Genomic DNA, 15,686 nt, shown 5'->3' on the forward strand with positions numbered 1-15,686 from the left:
TCAGTATAATTCAGACATATGCTCGTCATTATTTTAATTATATCTGCGAAAAGAATTTGTAATAACTTGATAGTGTGTTTCTTTCAAGCATGTTTTGTGCTTAAAAACGCCAAACAGAACCTCCCAAAACTCACTCAGTGGTACGAATGTAAATAATTGACACCAATTTCACCCATCGACACAAAAAATGTTGTCTATATTCAAAGGACGCCTGCCTGAAATTGAGGAAGAAGTCCGCCATTTTGGGCACATTTTTCGACGAGGACAAATTCTTAATCTGGAATTCACCCCAAAATAGTCAAAAATATCTGCCCGAGACTAGTGGCGCTTGAACTTTTGCCTTCAAGTACCACGTAAAGAAAAATATTTTCCTCTCCAAGTACTCCTTTAATAATTATTCTTGTTATTATCAACGAGCCGTGCCGCTTTGACGAGATCTCGTCCCAAGCAACAAAGGTCGCGATGCGTTCAGAACTTTTGAATGAGATCATGCGAAGGCGCTGACGTGACTTGAAACGATGACTGATGAAAAGTGCCTTGCAAGAATGTTGATGCGTCACGAAAGCGACTGCAAGCTTGTGCGGCGGCGGCCTTCTACCCCACCTGCAGGCGTAGCGCGCCTTGTCCCGCGCGTCGTGGCGGTTCTGGAAACAGGACGCCGCTTTGATGGGCGGCCCGCTGCCCGGCGACAGCCAGATGGCAACCGGAGCGCCGACAGCTCCCGTCAGCAAGCAGCTCATTCCGACCCGGAGCACGTCATCGCTGTGGACGAGCCCATTGTCGTAAGCGATGGGGAACCACCCTTTGGGACTGCTTCTGGTTCTGTTTCGGGAAGGTTCTGGTGGTGGTTATTGGGATTGGTTTTAGTCTTGTTCGGTTTCGTGGGAGGTGTTGGTTCTCTTTAAGAATTGTTCTGGTTGTTTTTAGTGTCACGTTCTTGCTCTGTTGAGTCCGTTCTAGAGAGATTTTGATTCTGTATGGGTTCTGTTTCAGGCTGGTCTAGTAAAGGTTCCTGTTTTTTTTTTTAACTGAATGATCCGTTTATGGAGATTCTAGTTCTGTCTCTCTTGTCCTGTTTAGTTGGTTCTGGTTATTTTTAGTGTCAGGTTCTGGCTCTGGTTTTGTTTACTGAGAGGTTCTTGTCGTGTCTAAGAGGGGTTGTGGTTCTGTTTGGTGGAAGTCATGGTTGTATTTAAGGATGGGTCTCGCCCGATTTAACGCGGGTTCTGGTTCTGTTTATGCGAGGGGGGGTCTACTTTAGGATAGGTTCTGGTTCTTCTTAGTGGGAGGTTCTGATTCCATTTGAGGCAGGTGCTGCTCTTCTGTTTTGGTACATTTTAGTCCGTTTACACTTTTGGTTTCCGTGTAAAGGGAAGTTATGTTTGATGGAGATCGTTTTTTTTGTCTGAGGTTTTGTTTGAGAGGAGTTCTAGTTCTAGTCCGTTCTTGGTTGTATTTGAGGCTTTTCAGTTCACTGGGGATTTTGGTTCTGTTTAAGGGTATTCTGAGCGCGTGTGTGTGAGTGATCTGGGTGCCAGCCAGTGAGCATAGCGTGGAGGTCAGCAGAAAGGTTCCCCCCTTGGAGCCTCCTCACACACACACACACCCACAGTGTCTTTTATGTGACAACAAAGAGTAAGAAGAACCACTGGACTTGCCACTGGAGGTTGTGTGGGACCCACAACGTGGTCGTCGGGGTCGCATCGTGGACGTCATGCGAGCAGCCTGCAGGTCTGTTTTCTATCACCGGCGTTGTCGCGTTATTACGACAGCGTCAGAAATGTGCCGAGCTCAGCTTTGGGATTTTTTTGGATGCCGACCTGGTCGTGAGGGGAATGTGACGCGACAAGCATTTGATTGACGAGCGCGGCGCCCAGGCGACGCGGTCTGCGGTCGGACGCCCGACAACACTGGAAACGTGTTTCCCCGCGCCGGGCCAACCGCGGCTGGAAGCGGCCCCAGCGGTTAAGGTCAACAACGTCGCAGCCAAACGATGTCTTTTACTCTCTCTCACACACATACACACACTTAAACACTAGCCCACGCCTCAGTGTGCATCTGAGGGGTCTGCCACAGGGGAAGGGCGGGATTGGGGGGGGGGGGGTGTCAATGAGGTCCCCTACCGGGCTGGTTTCTACGGTGACCTGAGAAAGGCCATAAGTAGGTCCGGCCCTTTCTCAGGCCTAATCAGCGTATTAGCACAAAGGAGGACATGTGTTGACCCCCCACTCCCCCCCCTCAGCCCCACCACTCCCTCCAACAGCATGGCTGGACACAGGCAGCCAATAAAACCCGGATTAGGAGACTATCAACACACACTGAGCTGTAGCCACAAACTTTGTGAACACGCCTGGGCCCCGCCCCCCTCTGCTGCCATCTTTCCGCTTTATTCGTCGCGTTTTTTTTTTTTTGAGACCCCTTCGCTGCCTTTCAGCCCCGTAAGCTCCTCGCACAATGGACACCAAGAAATGACTCATTTTGTCGGCAAACTCAGAAGCGGGATCAGAATCATCTTTATTGGCCGAGAATGTTAAAACACAAAAGGAATTTGTCACCGGTCGTTGGAGTCACGAAGACACGGTTAGAAAATGTACATTTAGGACATACAGTGGACCCTCATTTTTTGTGAGGCATACATTTCAGACCCACTATGGGTGAAAGTCTTCCATATATGGAGACCGTAAAAAAAGAAATAAATAAATACGAGTTACGCTAAGCTCCATGAGTCCTCCATGTTGCCTGTTGCCTTAATTCAGCAAAAAGAATTGCTGAGATTTTTTTTTTCTTCTGGAAGGTTCTCGGCATAATCTGCAGCGGGGCCAAAAAGTCTTTTTATGTCGCTCGTAAATCACATGACTTGATTATAAGTCATGTGATACCAGTGATGGCGCTTGCCAACATGGCTGTGATAGCACTTTGATTTTGAAGTTATGTCATGTCAATTTTAAAAAAAAAGAAGAGGGGGGGGGGATTGATCCTCATTGTTTTGTTTTTGGCTGTTTTTGATGGAGTCCCTAATGAAGTGTCCAGCAATCAGGTCACTCCGTTAATCTTAATAATGCCCCTTTTTTTTTTCTTTTGTGGAGTTCCTGTGCAACACGTCCTGGAAGTGTTGGGGGGGGGGGTATCATATCTATGCCTTTTGTCGGGATTCCCTTTTAAGAGGGGGGACAAGGACTCTTGGACCAAAAGAAAAGCTTTTCATGAGCGCAGCAAACACTCCATTCAGTGTGTGTGTGTGTGTGTGGGGTGTGTGTGTGTGTGGGGGGGTGTCCCACAGGGATGGTGGGCCACTCTTGAGCCGGACACTGAGGCGTCCTAATTAAAGGCCACTTAAGCCCCACAAAGTGCTGCGGTGCAGGTTGGTGTTGTTGATGGGTGGTGGTGGTGGGTGGGGGCTGATGGGGGCGGGGCTTCATAGGACTCGTAAACAAGGGGGACGCAGGACAGAAGGGGCTACATGCCACAGACTTTGTTCACACAAGATGAAGAGTCAACAGCCCCAACCCTGAAACCCCCCCCCCCTCCTCCAATTCCACCCCCCTCCCCTAATAAGCAGCACCTACACAGGAGCAGCGACCACAATGGCGGCAGCTCACCCACTCCCCTCCTCTGCTCTCAATCACTGCTGGGACAATAAGGGGGAACCCCCTGATGCCCCCCCCCCAACCACACCGTCCCGCAGACCCCCCCTCCCTGAAACAGACACTTCTTTTATTGAAATTCTTTGCTGTTCTAATCCTCCGCTTCCTCCAGGCCCAATAATGGACTCCCTGCATCATCAGCCTTTTCCAGCCCAGGCCGGGTCACAAGTCCACCCCCTCGCCTGCCCCTCGTCCCGCAGAGAGGATGGGGCCGCACGCTGTTGGCCTTTTTTAGGGCAGGTAACATTCTACGTATCACAACTTTTGATGATCACAGCTGCAACTATTTTTTTCTACTTTTCTGAAACAAAATGTTAATACAAAATATATTAAGGTTTTTCTAATTGCTATTCTAATTTATAAAATATATTTATGAAACAAAACTTTTTTCCTATAGTGTGCAAATACTATTCCATTCATTTTCTATCACAAAACATTTGTAATATTTCTGTCACATAACTATTGCACTGTTACAATTTGACTGTTGAAAGTGCGCGTATGGTGACATCTGCTGGTTATTTTTAACATTGCCTGAGGAGGCGCTCGTGAATCATTGTAGTGTAAAAAAAAACAAAAAAACCATTGCCCTAACTTGTGAGGAGTAGAATGTTTGTCACACGAACCGAGCTCAGATGTGCGACGTCCAACGCCACCACAGTGCCCGAAGCTCCGAGCTGTTTGCGGGTACAGGTGTCACATGACATCGCATGCCAACAGAGCAAAGTCGACCTTTGGCCTCAGGCTATCGTGTGCCTGAATTAGTACAGAGGGCGGAGCTTATCTGGAATATGACACTGTTGATGTTTGATGTTGGAAGTGACTATCAGCTGTCACTCATCTTTTTTTTTGTTTTGTTTTTGGGCCCGCGGCAAGGTTGTATTGGCCTCCCTTTGTGTACTCGGATCAAGTGTGAACCTGAGAGCCTGCCATGAAGACTTTATTTATATATTTATTTTGTTATTACTTAATACTGTACTGCATAGACAAACAATAGACTGTTTTCAAGCCAAATCGTAGGGCACATGTGATGTATACAAACAACGGACTGGTCTCTACAACCAATGTCAGGGGATACATAGACAATAAATGGACTGAGGGCAAACAGTGGATTAGTCAGCATCCAATCACAGGTGACCATGAGTACATGGAAACTTCACCCAGGAAGAGAAGCACTAAGATTGGAACCCACAATCTCAACTGGTGCATTATGTTCCCTCATGTTGGAACACAATACCGCACAACTCTCTCAATGAAAATGTGATAAATTCCTCCGATATATTTCCCTTAATTAAGTTTCAGGAACTTAAAGTAATCTTTTTTCACAAACATAATAGTGTTTCTTTAAGTGCCATTGTGCAATGTACACTTTGTATGTTGTTGCTTTGTGAAGTTCAGCCCTTTTACCAGCATTAATTTACGGGCAAATATGCCACATCTAATATGGCGTTCAACACTGACGTAGGGAACAACCCACTCAATGGAGAGTCTACCATAGACTTCTACGCATGTTGTGTATGTCCCACATTGACCGCGTGACCCAAGACAACCAATCAGGGACGAGAGTGAATTGAGTAGGCGGAACCTCCGAGGCCGAACTCTGACCGCGGCGCGGGGGCGAGTAGAGATGACGTTAGGCCGCTAAACGGCGCCGTGCTGTCAGCTGCTGGGGAAAGACGACCGAAAAGAAGCGCTCGCGTGTGTACTTGGTTGCTTTGTTTGCCTTTTTTAAGACTTCGCTTTGCTCGCCACCAAGATGCTTGCGGTCGTTCCGTAAGCGAGAGCCTCGCCAATACCGACGCCGGGATAACGGACCGCTCGAACCTGCTCAGGTCGCTGTCGGAGGCATTTTTGTCTGGTTTGTGATCAGCTAAGGAGCCGTGTAGCCATTTTTAGCTAGCTGGTGGCAGGTTAAGACGTTCTATTGTTTACCTTGGGTTTTATGTCCGGGTCAGGGGTCGCCAGTTTAACTTTACTATAATTACGTCAGCCACCTTAAATGCTGCCTTCTGATTGGCTAGGGTGACTAATTACTACCTTGGCTTTAGGAACACGCCCACCACAGTAGTCACAATAACAAAGGAGTGGATATAAATAATCCACATTATTTGTTTTATATAGTGTTGGCCTTGGAACTTGTATTTTAATGTTCTTAGTTGAAATCTGCTTTTTTGTACGTTTCCCCCCACGCTTCTTTGCGTTTTTTCTAGGTACTAGCAATCTACAAAAATTTAATGTCATTGAAATCTAGTTTCAACACTTTTCTCTGTGAGACTCGAGAGTGTACCCCGCATCTTGTCCAAATCAGTTAGCTGCAGCTCACTCGTGACCCGAATGAGGACAAGCTGCATCAAAAATGTATGACTGAGGATTTCCATTTTACTCGTCTAGGCAGTAGCCGGTGACGCCGCCATGAACGTGGGAACGGCACACAGCGAGGTGAACCCCAACACGCGTGTGATGAACAGCCGCGGCATGTGGCTGTCCTACATCCTGGGCATTGGCCTGCTGCACGTCATCCTGCTCAGCATCCCCTTTGCCAGCGTGCCCGTCGTGTGGACCCTCACCAACCTCATCCATAACTTGGTAGGCGCACGTCGTCATTCATCCCTTGTCTTCCTTCAAGGCTGAGCATCTACACTGACATACACTGCTTGCGCTAACCGCATGGCTTCGACTAGAGATGAGCAACTTTACAAAAACTGAAACACATGAAAATTGAGGAAGACACTGAAAAATTAAAGCGCATGTGCACTTAACAAAATCAGCGACATCTCTGAAACTTTAGATTATGTGCTTCCAAGTGGCAAGTATTTAACAAGATTTTAATAGTGTGGATTTTTGTGAAAAAATGCAGTGCATGTACCTGCTCCTGCACACCGTCAAAGGGACGCCCTTCGAGACCCCCGACCAGGGCAAGGCCCGCCTCCTCACGCACTGGGAGCAGATGGACTACGGCGTGCAGTTCACCGCCTCGCGCAAGTTCCTCACCATCACGCCCATCGTTCTGTAAGAAAAAAAAAGTTTCTTTAAATTCTCTCTCAGCAGTGTAGAGTGCTATTTTTCCTGATTAAAAGACCCCAAACACGCTTCAAATAGTTTAAGGTCACTCTCCGTTGAAGTTGACTATAAAAGTGATTTTACGTCCAAAAAGGTCAGTGTACTTTTATTTCCATCCGTCCATCTTATACTGCCCCCTGGTGGCCAAGGTGGACATTCCGTTGAAGTTTAATTCGATTCCATTATGACCTTACTTTTTGAAGTCAGATATTTGAGGGTCCTATTTACTAGAAATACTTTTTTTTTTTTTTTTTTTGTCAACACCTCGGTCACTAGATCATTGTTTGATCTCGGCTGTGTGTCTCGCAGGTACATCCTCACCAGCTTTTACACCAAATACGACCGCGTGCACTTTGTGGTCAACACGGTGTCGCTGCTCACCGTGCTCATTCCCAAGCTGCCGCAGCTGCACGGCGTCCGCCTCTTTGGGATCAATAAGTACTGACCGGCAGCGGGGACGATGTGGGCTTGTCGCCATTTTTGCATTCGGACCCTGGAAGAGATACCTGCACAGAGGACAAAACGTGGGAATGTTTTTTTTGGGGGGCGGGGGACTTTCAGACTGGAAAACGTTCGGACGGCTTAGATGCTAGTTAGCATGTTAGTATTCGTTTCTCATACGTTTCTCCGATGAGCCCGGAGAAGTGGGGGTGTCCTCTCTGCCCACGGGTGCCAGTAGAGGTGCTTCCCAGCATGCATCAGCGTGTGTGCGTGTGCGTGTGGTCCGCAGCTACGACTGCTTTGGTAGCATTTCATGTTGATATTTTATATTTATTCTGATAATTATTATTATTATTATTGTTGTTCTCGTTTGTTTCGGCATATCTGCTGTCGCCATTAAAAGGGCTGAAATGGAAGATTTATTTGAATTTAAGGGAAGTTGTTGGTTAGTGGTCACGTGATTTTGTGTATAAAACAAAAAAAATCTCTATATACACAATATTTTTCAAACGCACTCTTGTCAAGTGTGGTGTTTGTCATGCATTTTCTGGAGGGCTTGTCCTCATGAGGGTCGGAGATGACTTGGGCGAGAATTGGATAACGCCCACACAGCCAATCACAGGTAAAAGTTTGTCTTGCAAAATCATTTTGGTCGTCGTTTCCTTTCATGCGGTTCCAGAAGCTTCTTGGTTTATTTTAATTTGTGAATTCCCATTTAGGGATTAAAGGCGGAGATCGACCCGGACTGCTCACCATCCAGATTTGTCTCCGAGCCGTGTATTCAGGTATTACTTCACATGACTTTTGTGTACTTTGATGCTAACATGAGCTGGTGTGCTAACGTCGATAAATGGAAGGGATGGCATTTGATTCACATTTTTCAAATTCAGAAACCTCTTTTGTGTTATTGTATCATATGAGGTTGATTATGAGGAGACAGATGATTCTGTCGTTTGTATTTGAAAAAGACAAATTCGTCCAACAGAGGGCAGCAAAGATTAGCCAAAGACATTCAGCCAAGTTTACCTCAGGCAGATGTTTGCATCGAATCTTTTTAGGCATTCGTTTTCCTTTTACATTTTTTTCCCCTGTCTCGCGTTTCACCAGAATAAATGAGCAAAAATTTCAATCAAATTTCCATATTTCCTCCCTCCCACACATTACAAGCCATCACCTGGCTGATAAAAAAAAAAAAATCACTTTCCACCATTAATTGATGTATGCAATCAAACACTCTTATAGAAAATGAAAACTTCCTTTCATCCATCCTAAGGCGGAGCATTCATTTTGTAAGAAAGGTTCTTAAAAAAAATAAATAAAAGTCATGCTGACATATTTTGCCTGAGGGCACCCACAGACAAAAACAAGACACTTTATTGCACTCTTCCACGTTGCAAAAAGGATTGTGTGCTTATTTTCAAGTCGGAATGTCGTCGTGGATAAAACGACTCGCGTTGCCGTCACTGTTGCTAGGCGGAATTCAGCCATGACACCAAACGGAAGTCAAAGCGATCGATAGACGACAAATCAATTGTTCCTTTTCTTTTGTTTAACCTTCAAGCCGCACTTTAATCTATGAACACAAACCGAATACGCTACAATTTTTTTAATATTCAACTTCTAAGTGCATTTGTAATTGAACATGTACATTTCACATCCGTGTACAGTACATGCAGTCAAGTACAACATGTACAGAGGGACACGTGTTGGTCTCTCCGCGGCCTCCGCTCTTAATGGATCATGTCTTCAATTGAATTATTCATCAATGATGTGACATGTCAGTGATGTAAGTGAATGAGCCCGAGTCATAAATAATCAACAGTGCTGAAGAATCCCAGGACACTGAACACACCATTGACCTGAAATTGCCCCCGAAGACTCTCCGTTATTTCCACTAACAACACAGGCTAAACTTGCAGTAGATTCTCCTTGATTTGGGGCTTTTCCTTCCATTGAGATTTGTCCCCTTGAAATACTTCCTTGACGCCAATTACGGGCGAGGTCTCCAGCTCACCTGAGCTCTGACGAAGGCCGCACGTCCTCATATGCTGGACTTTTTTTTTGGGGGGGGGGGCAGGATTCAATTCCATCCTCCTACAGGGAGTGAAAAAACTGACCGCTCCTGATTCCTCCCAAACGGATCGATGCAACAAGATGGAGCGTCAGCAGCCCGGCGGGCCTCGCCTCGCCTCAGCACTTTGCCCGACGGCGAGGAGTCACTCCAATGAGCCGCTTATTGATCAGCGTGAGAGGAAGCTCTTTGGTCTGGTTGTCCGTGATTGCGGCGTCGGCGTGCCAGGCAGTGGGAGGACTTTTTGTGGTGTTGTTTATTTGCAGCGCTCACTCAAAGTGTCCAAAAAAAAAAAGAAGACGACAAATGTTTGAGCTTTTATGCTCTTCCAAAGCGCTTTTACTTTGCCAGGAAACTTGGCACGGTTAGGAAAGGGAATTAATTGTGTGCGAGTGAGAGGAGTGTGCGGTGTCCATTTTTCATTTTCGGAAAATAACTGCTCTAAATATTTGCAATTTGGGCATTATGTTGTCAGTTGTTTAACGGATAAAACAAAAATGTTAATTTATGCAATTATTTTGATAATCATTATTTCATAATAAGCCCCCACCCCCACCCTCCGCTCCCCCCCCAAGTTAGCGCAGGTGATCCGCTTGCTAACTAGAGCACGTCAGACGCAACACAAGAACCATAAAAAGTTGCGCTCCGAGAGAACCATGTTGAGGAACATGTTTCTAAAAATAGCTGGAGCTTTTCATCAGATTTTGCATGGAGGCTCAAGAAGAGGCAGGAGACTCTTTGATTGGGTTTGCATTTTTTAACACCGCCGCAGCATGCAGAATGCACGCCAGAGCTTTTAGTATGCCGCTGTATAAATTTGCTTTCATGTCATGGAGCCGGCGTGAGGGAGCATGCCTGGAACACGCTCCATATGTGGGCAAAAAGTATTGGGACACAGCTGCCAATCCTAATTGTCCATCCGTGCTAAGATATTGAACATGAAAGTTAAAACAAAATCCCCCTAAATTGCACCGCAATAAATGTTTAAAAATTAAAATTTCTTACAGTATGAATGCAAATGTTTTGAACTTAAAAGTTAAATACAACTGAAGTGTCACTAAGTGATTCTTCTGCATTCCACTAGAGGGCGCCACAAACTTCCTGTCAGTGTGCTACCCCCTGGTGGGAAGTAACAAAGTACAAATAGTTTGTTAGAGTACATTTTGCACATTTTGGTACCTTAATTATTTCCTGAAAACTTTTTATAAAGCTACTAAAATAGCCTTGTTCCTTTTTTCAGCATTCGCCAATGATGACACTAATTCTGCGTAATGAGCACCTAAACCAAACAACATGAAGTCAATGAGTCAGGAAAAAAAAAACGGGGACAGCAGCAACATGGACGAGAATTAACAACGAGAGCAACATAATGGGAGTGTTTTTTGTTGTTGGTGTGCCAAGCTATCAAAACGGTCAAATTGAATTTTGACTTCCGGTTGTTGATATTCTCAACGTGGAACGGTCTCGAAACGCGATCATCGGTGCGTCACGCGGCAATCCACCCGGGCTTGGTTCTCATCTCAAATCTTCTAATCTGTCGGCCTTCAACAGAAATGTCAGCTTTTGTGTTTTCTCGCGCTTGGAGAGGAGATTGGGTGAAGTTACTTCTGGCAGACTGGGGGGCTTTGATAAAGCTTCCTGCAGCCATCCTCCCTGATATCTCTTCGAGCAACTTTTTATCGCTCTTCACCTTGAAAGTAATATTAAAGAAACCTCACTCGTGATGCCGTTTTTAAAAATTTATTTTTTTATTGTGATAGCCACGCTAATGTGACTTTGCTTGTACAGAATTATCTTATTTGAGGGGCCAGTGTCTCTTAAATGGCTGAAATGAAGTGAATGCTTGTAGTCAGTGATTTCCAATGATTGTTTGTACGCTGACATTTGTCCATGTGATGTTCAGGCGTATCTGCTTATTGATTAGCACCCAGTTCACTAGCCGCTAACGAGCGTGTTTTCACAGTCCAAGAGGTTTCTCGCATGGACCCGATCCACTCACAGGTGACACGTTTCAACTTGTGAAAACAAATTTGAACAAATAGAGATAAAATGGCACTGAAAGTACTGTGAATTATATTTGTGTAGTACATGTGCCTTTTAAGAGGTGGAGAATGGGAGATGAGACTGGGTGAGCAGTGACAGCAGCTTCTGTGAGAGTGTGGTCATTGAATTTTTGTGTTTTACTATTCTTCCAATCTTAAAAAGTTGCTGAAAAGGTCATCGGAAACTGTGGTTCTCCTTTTCCTCGTGCAGGAGTATTAATGAAAAAAATAAAAACAAGCGTTCTCTGGATGTGAGCTTCAGAAGATGTCCACATTCAAAGGCCTTTGGAAACTCCACTGGGCATCCTTCCGGCTTGGCTCGTCTACAGAAAGAAAAAGAACTCCAGGACCATTTCATGTAAAACGTTCCCCGGGTGTTGTATTAAAAATGTCCATCTGCTAAGAAGAACCAACGCTCGCTTTTTTTTTTTATTACACATTTAATCGCTAAAATTGCCCCCTAAAAATTAAAGAAGTGTTCACATAATCATCTGAACTGTCAATATTTACGGGGAATAAAAAACAATTCCAAAATAAACATCTGGCTTAAATGGTCATTAAATGTGATATCCATGTGATTGTTGTCACTTGTCATCATACGGGTCACGTGAGTAGTTGTAGTCAAGAAGCGAGTACACACTGGACACATCACCAGTAATAGTGTAACAAAATTAACAATATTCACATATAAAACATAATATACCTTACTGTATTACTATTTCTTTTCATCTAGCGATGTGGCCAGTTTCTAAAATAGTACGTCAAAACAACAGAGAAGCGAATGCTCTAGCTAACAGGGTTAGTACTACATATCCCAGACTGCACCACGGCTCGCCTCATTAACGGCATGAGAGCGTCACCGGTTTTCCGGTGTTGACGAGTTATATTGATTTTTTTTTGCGGTCACCTGTTTCATAAGAAGTCGACTCAAATGAGGTCACTTTCATGACAACGCAAGGTGAACATTATTTAACACAACTATTTGTTAACTAGTTGCTGTCTAGGTCAACGTTAGCTCACTCGTTCTTTGTGAAAGATCGGCGTTGCTATGTCAGCGAGCTAATTGCTATACTGTAGACCAAATAGCGCTTTTGTACTTTGTTGTAAATGTAAATTTTGTATCTATTTATTAATACTTTTTTTTGCCAAGAAGCATGTTTTACAATGGAAGTAACTCAGACTTGGAAATTTTTGTTTTTGTGTCCCTGTAGTCTGGACACTTTTTTTTTTTAAACAAATGACCTTTTCAAATGTCCAAATGTCAATACACTTTAGGATTCAAGTGGACTTATCACTCCACATTGTGTCCAGACTTTCTAATGAAGACAGCTTCGATTGATGGTTATTAAATATCACAGACAGCAGTAGGATGGGCCAGTGCTTAACATGTCTGCATCCCAAGTTCTGAGATTCTGCGTTTGAATTTCAGCTTCCTGCCTGGAGTTTGTTCACGTGCTTGGTGTTAGTTGTCTCCAGGTATCTGTGATTCCTCCCACACACAACTCAGACTTGTTTTCAGAATCAGAATCAGAAATCCCTTTATTGTCATTGTACTCAAGTTTTGGTGTTTTTTCTATAAGCAAAGGGAATTAAGAATGACTAAAATTGAAAATCACATTTATTTTAACACCACATTACCCAGCCATTGTTTAAATTATTCATTAAGCTTCGTTTTGACGAGATAGACGGCAATGTTATCATGTGTGGCTAATGAAAAATGTTGCCAGAGGGGAAAAGAAATACAAAAAATAAATTCACTCTTCAATCCTCCTCCACCCTCCAAACCCCCCCCCCCCAAAAAAAAAACATTCTTGACATTATTCCTTTACATTCACGTACTAATTACAAGCTTCCCTCATGTTGGCTCCTGCAGAACCCTCCGGAATAAAGAGGATGAGCGCCAGCATGGGTTGTCTTTCCAGCCAATCACGTTGGATTTGTGCACCGGCGAAGGCTCGTTACAACATGCTGCCTGCTTGCAAAGTGAATTCCGTTTGAAGGAGCTTTCATGTGGTTTACGTTGGCGATGAAAGTAGAGGAAGGCGCTGTCATACGTGAGCGACGTGCACCAGGAGCAAAGTGCCTCGCTCAAGCTTGTTTGTCCCGATGTTTTTTGACTTAATTTGAACAGGATAGGCTTCACTCCAGTCTAGGAATCTTAAATTCTTACAAGTGTTCTCATTTGTGCGCGACGAATGTTAATACAGCTTTTCCAACAAACAAATGTAGTTGTCTAATAGCCTGGTATCTATTTTAATGTGACAACTGTGCTCGCCGTGAATCATTTTCTGAGAGCTGGCCTTTCATGTTAGCTGCTAGCAGGCTAACGGCGCACATAGCAGTGTTATTCCCACCTGCCGATGCCCCCCCCGATGAATAATGAATGAGCCCTGGCAGCAGTGTGGCTCAATGAAGGAACACTTAACCCTTGGTGTCATGTAAGCCGGCACAGGAAGAGATCAATCCTTGTCGGGTTAATGGAGGCCATGTAAACATTGTTACTGATGGACCCTAACTCACTCACTCACTCACTCACTCACTCACTGATTTGTTTGCTTCCTTCGCAGTCTGCGCCAGGATGATCATACCATCTGAGGCCAACACCAGACCACCGGATAAGACGTCCATGCGTTCAGGTACAGTCTTCCGATCACATTCTTGGAAAATGTCCCTGTGGGGCGTCCATACGAGTAGCTGGACCATCAGGTTTCTGTCTGGTCCAGTCAACCCTCGCTATTTGAGGCATGAATCCCCCGAGGTTGAAGCGAAATCTCTGCCTTGAAGCTTGGCAGGGATAATAATTCGACACGGGCTCATGTTACCGCAGCCGCAGGCATCACTCCGTGTAGGAATAAGTTGGCGCGATGGCAGTGAGCCAGCATGAAAGAATCTGTACGAGACGGGGAATGTCCGAATCGTTTTGCGTTTAACAAGAATGATAGAACACAACAGGACCGCATCATCACATCTACGATCGCCGACACATAAATGCTCTTATTTTCCATCATATCGGAAACAACAATTTTATTTGGCCGCTTTCTGTCGTTGCGCAGCTAGCTAATACCAGCTGATCAGAAAAAAAGTCAAAACCACTTGATCATTAAAATGCTGTACATGACCCACAGGCCATACTTTGGTTACACATGGGGGGCGTTGTCTGTCATGTCGTTTGTGTGTGAACACGTATGTCCCTTGTGAAGTTGTTAGTTTTCTCTAAAGATTCTCGTCACTTGCAAGTGAATTGGTAGCGTGCCGGCCGAGGCGTCTTTTGCCTCTTGTGTCTTTTCAGAGGATATTTGCGTGCGTGGCGACTCAAAACAAGTTCCATATTGTCCTTGCAGCGGGCGGGGTTTCTCCCCATATTCGAATAAGCGGTGGGATTAGCGAAGTGTCGTTAAAACATCCAGCGGCTGTCTCGCGGCCGTGCGGAGTGATGCATCACTTTACTCATTAGTCCCTCGCTGTAATTGATGAATAACAAGCCGCTCGCCTCGCCTTAACGAGCATGCAGATTTTAATTAAGTGCAAATCCAGCGGCCACCCACGTTGCATTTGTCTCAATAACATCTCATCCTTGGAGTCATAAGTACAGTCTGCAGTCAACTCGGCTCACTTCACAACAGGCAGCAGTTTGGGAGATCGCCAGAAATTTATCGGCTTTCTTTTTTTTTTTTTTTTCCTCAATTGCATTTCAGTGGGCGTCAATTATGCAGATTTTCATTGTTCACGCAACAAAAAATAACCCCCCCCCCAAAAAAAAAAACTCCATATGTTAACGTCGTTGAAATGCCGTTAAGTATTTTTGCTAGAATGAACTTTCTAAATCTGCAAAATGTTGGAGATTTGAATTTTCATTTTGAATATCGAGAGAAAACACTTTGTTTTCAAATGTTTTAAAAAATTGTATTGCGCTGCCATCGTTATCAGCATCTCTTAAATGAAATGAAAACCCAAACAAGTAAATGATTCCTTTCAATTTTCCACAGTAAATAACGACATATTTTGTTTCCTTTACTGTCACTTCCTTGTTGGTCACTCTTGTGCTTCTCTGATTGGCTACATTCCGTTTACTTCTCAGAGTCAAATGCTCCGAGGCCTAAATATTAATAATTTTCTGCGCAACTCTCGAATTGGACCTGGATGAAACCGCGTGTGTACCTAATAAAGTGGCTGGTGACTGTGTTGATTGTGTGGAGCAAATCAAGCAATTAAAACCGAGCAGCTGCAATCCGCCCATGCGAACATGAAGGAGCCTGATGACGGCGCCGCTTGACCTCATCGTGAGCAAAAAAAAAAAGATAATCCAAGAGAATATTTTCCGGGATTATTTGCTGATGTCTTCATTGCTCCGAGCAACAATGGACTGTGACAGTCGCTAATCCAGACGGCTTCATCGGGCCTGATTTTCCGTCTTCCTCTGAGGTTTATCGT

At 44.6% G+C, this 15,686-nt stretch overlaps 2 protein-coding genes across 6 annotated transcripts in view; both read left to right on the forward strand.

The window, feature by feature from the left end:
- Nucleotides 1-5,191: 5,191 nt before the first annotated feature.
- LOC148317757 (ORM1-like protein 3) lies at nucleotides 5,192-7,656 on the forward strand. Of its 4 annotated transcripts, none has more exons than XM_088284456.1 (4): nucleotides 5,192-5,339; nucleotides 6,033-6,227; nucleotides 6,499-6,650; nucleotides 7,011-7,656. In XM_088284456.1, the coding sequence occupies exons 2-4, from the start codon at nucleotides 6,054-6,056 to the stop codon at nucleotides 7,144-7,146; spliced, it is 462 nt and encodes a 153-aa protein (XP_088140582.1). In that variant the 5' UTR covers nucleotides 5,192-5,339; nucleotides 6,033-6,053; the 3' UTR covers nucleotides 7,147-7,656. The 4 variants fall into 4 exon arrangements, with proteins under 4 accessions (XP_088140582.1, XP_088140584.1, XP_088140583.1 ...); XM_088284458.1 differs by having other exon boundaries at nucleotides 5,205-5,339; nucleotides 6,037-6,227; XM_088284457.1 differs by having other exon boundaries at nucleotides 5,215-5,499.
- The window catches only part of LOC148317758 (uncharacterized), a 57,572-nt gene continuing 49,509 nt past the window's right edge, over nucleotides 7,624-15,686 (forward strand). For both annotated transcript variants that reach the window (XM_088284460.1, XM_088284459.1), the window contains exons 1-3: nucleotides 7,624-7,764; nucleotides 7,862-7,927; nucleotides 13,823-13,891. In XM_088284460.1, coding sequence (XP_088140586.1) covers nucleotides 7,707-7,764; nucleotides 7,862-7,927; nucleotides 13,823-13,891 — 193 coding nt within the window. In that variant the 5' untranslated portion in view covers nucleotides 7,624-7,706. The remainder of the gene's footprint in view (nucleotides 7,765-7,861; nucleotides 7,928-13,822; nucleotides 13,892-15,686) is intronic.

Source organism: Idiotropiscis lumnitzeri, chromosome 20, assembly GCF_059441095.1.
Source record: "Idiotropiscis lumnitzeri isolate Australia: NSW breed Sydney's pygmy pipehorse chromosome 20, RoL_Ilum_1.0, whole genome shotgun sequence".
Lineage (NCBI taxonomy): Eukaryota > Metazoa > Chordata > Actinopteri > Syngnathiformes > Syngnathidae > Idiotropiscis > Idiotropiscis lumnitzeri.

Coding starts and splice junctions, on each gene's coding strand:
- LOC148317757 (XM_088284456.1), top strand. CDS start 6,054: ATGAACGTGGGAACGGCACACAGCGAGGTGAACCCCAACACGCGTGTG. Junction 6,228..6,498: donor CCAACCTCATCCATAACTTG/GTAGGCGCACGT, acceptor GAAAAAATGCAG/TGCATGTACCTGCTCCTGCA. Junction 6,651..7,010: donor ACCATCACGCCCATCGTTCT/GTAAGAAAAAAA, acceptor TGTGTCTCGCAG/GTACATCCTCACCAGCTTTT.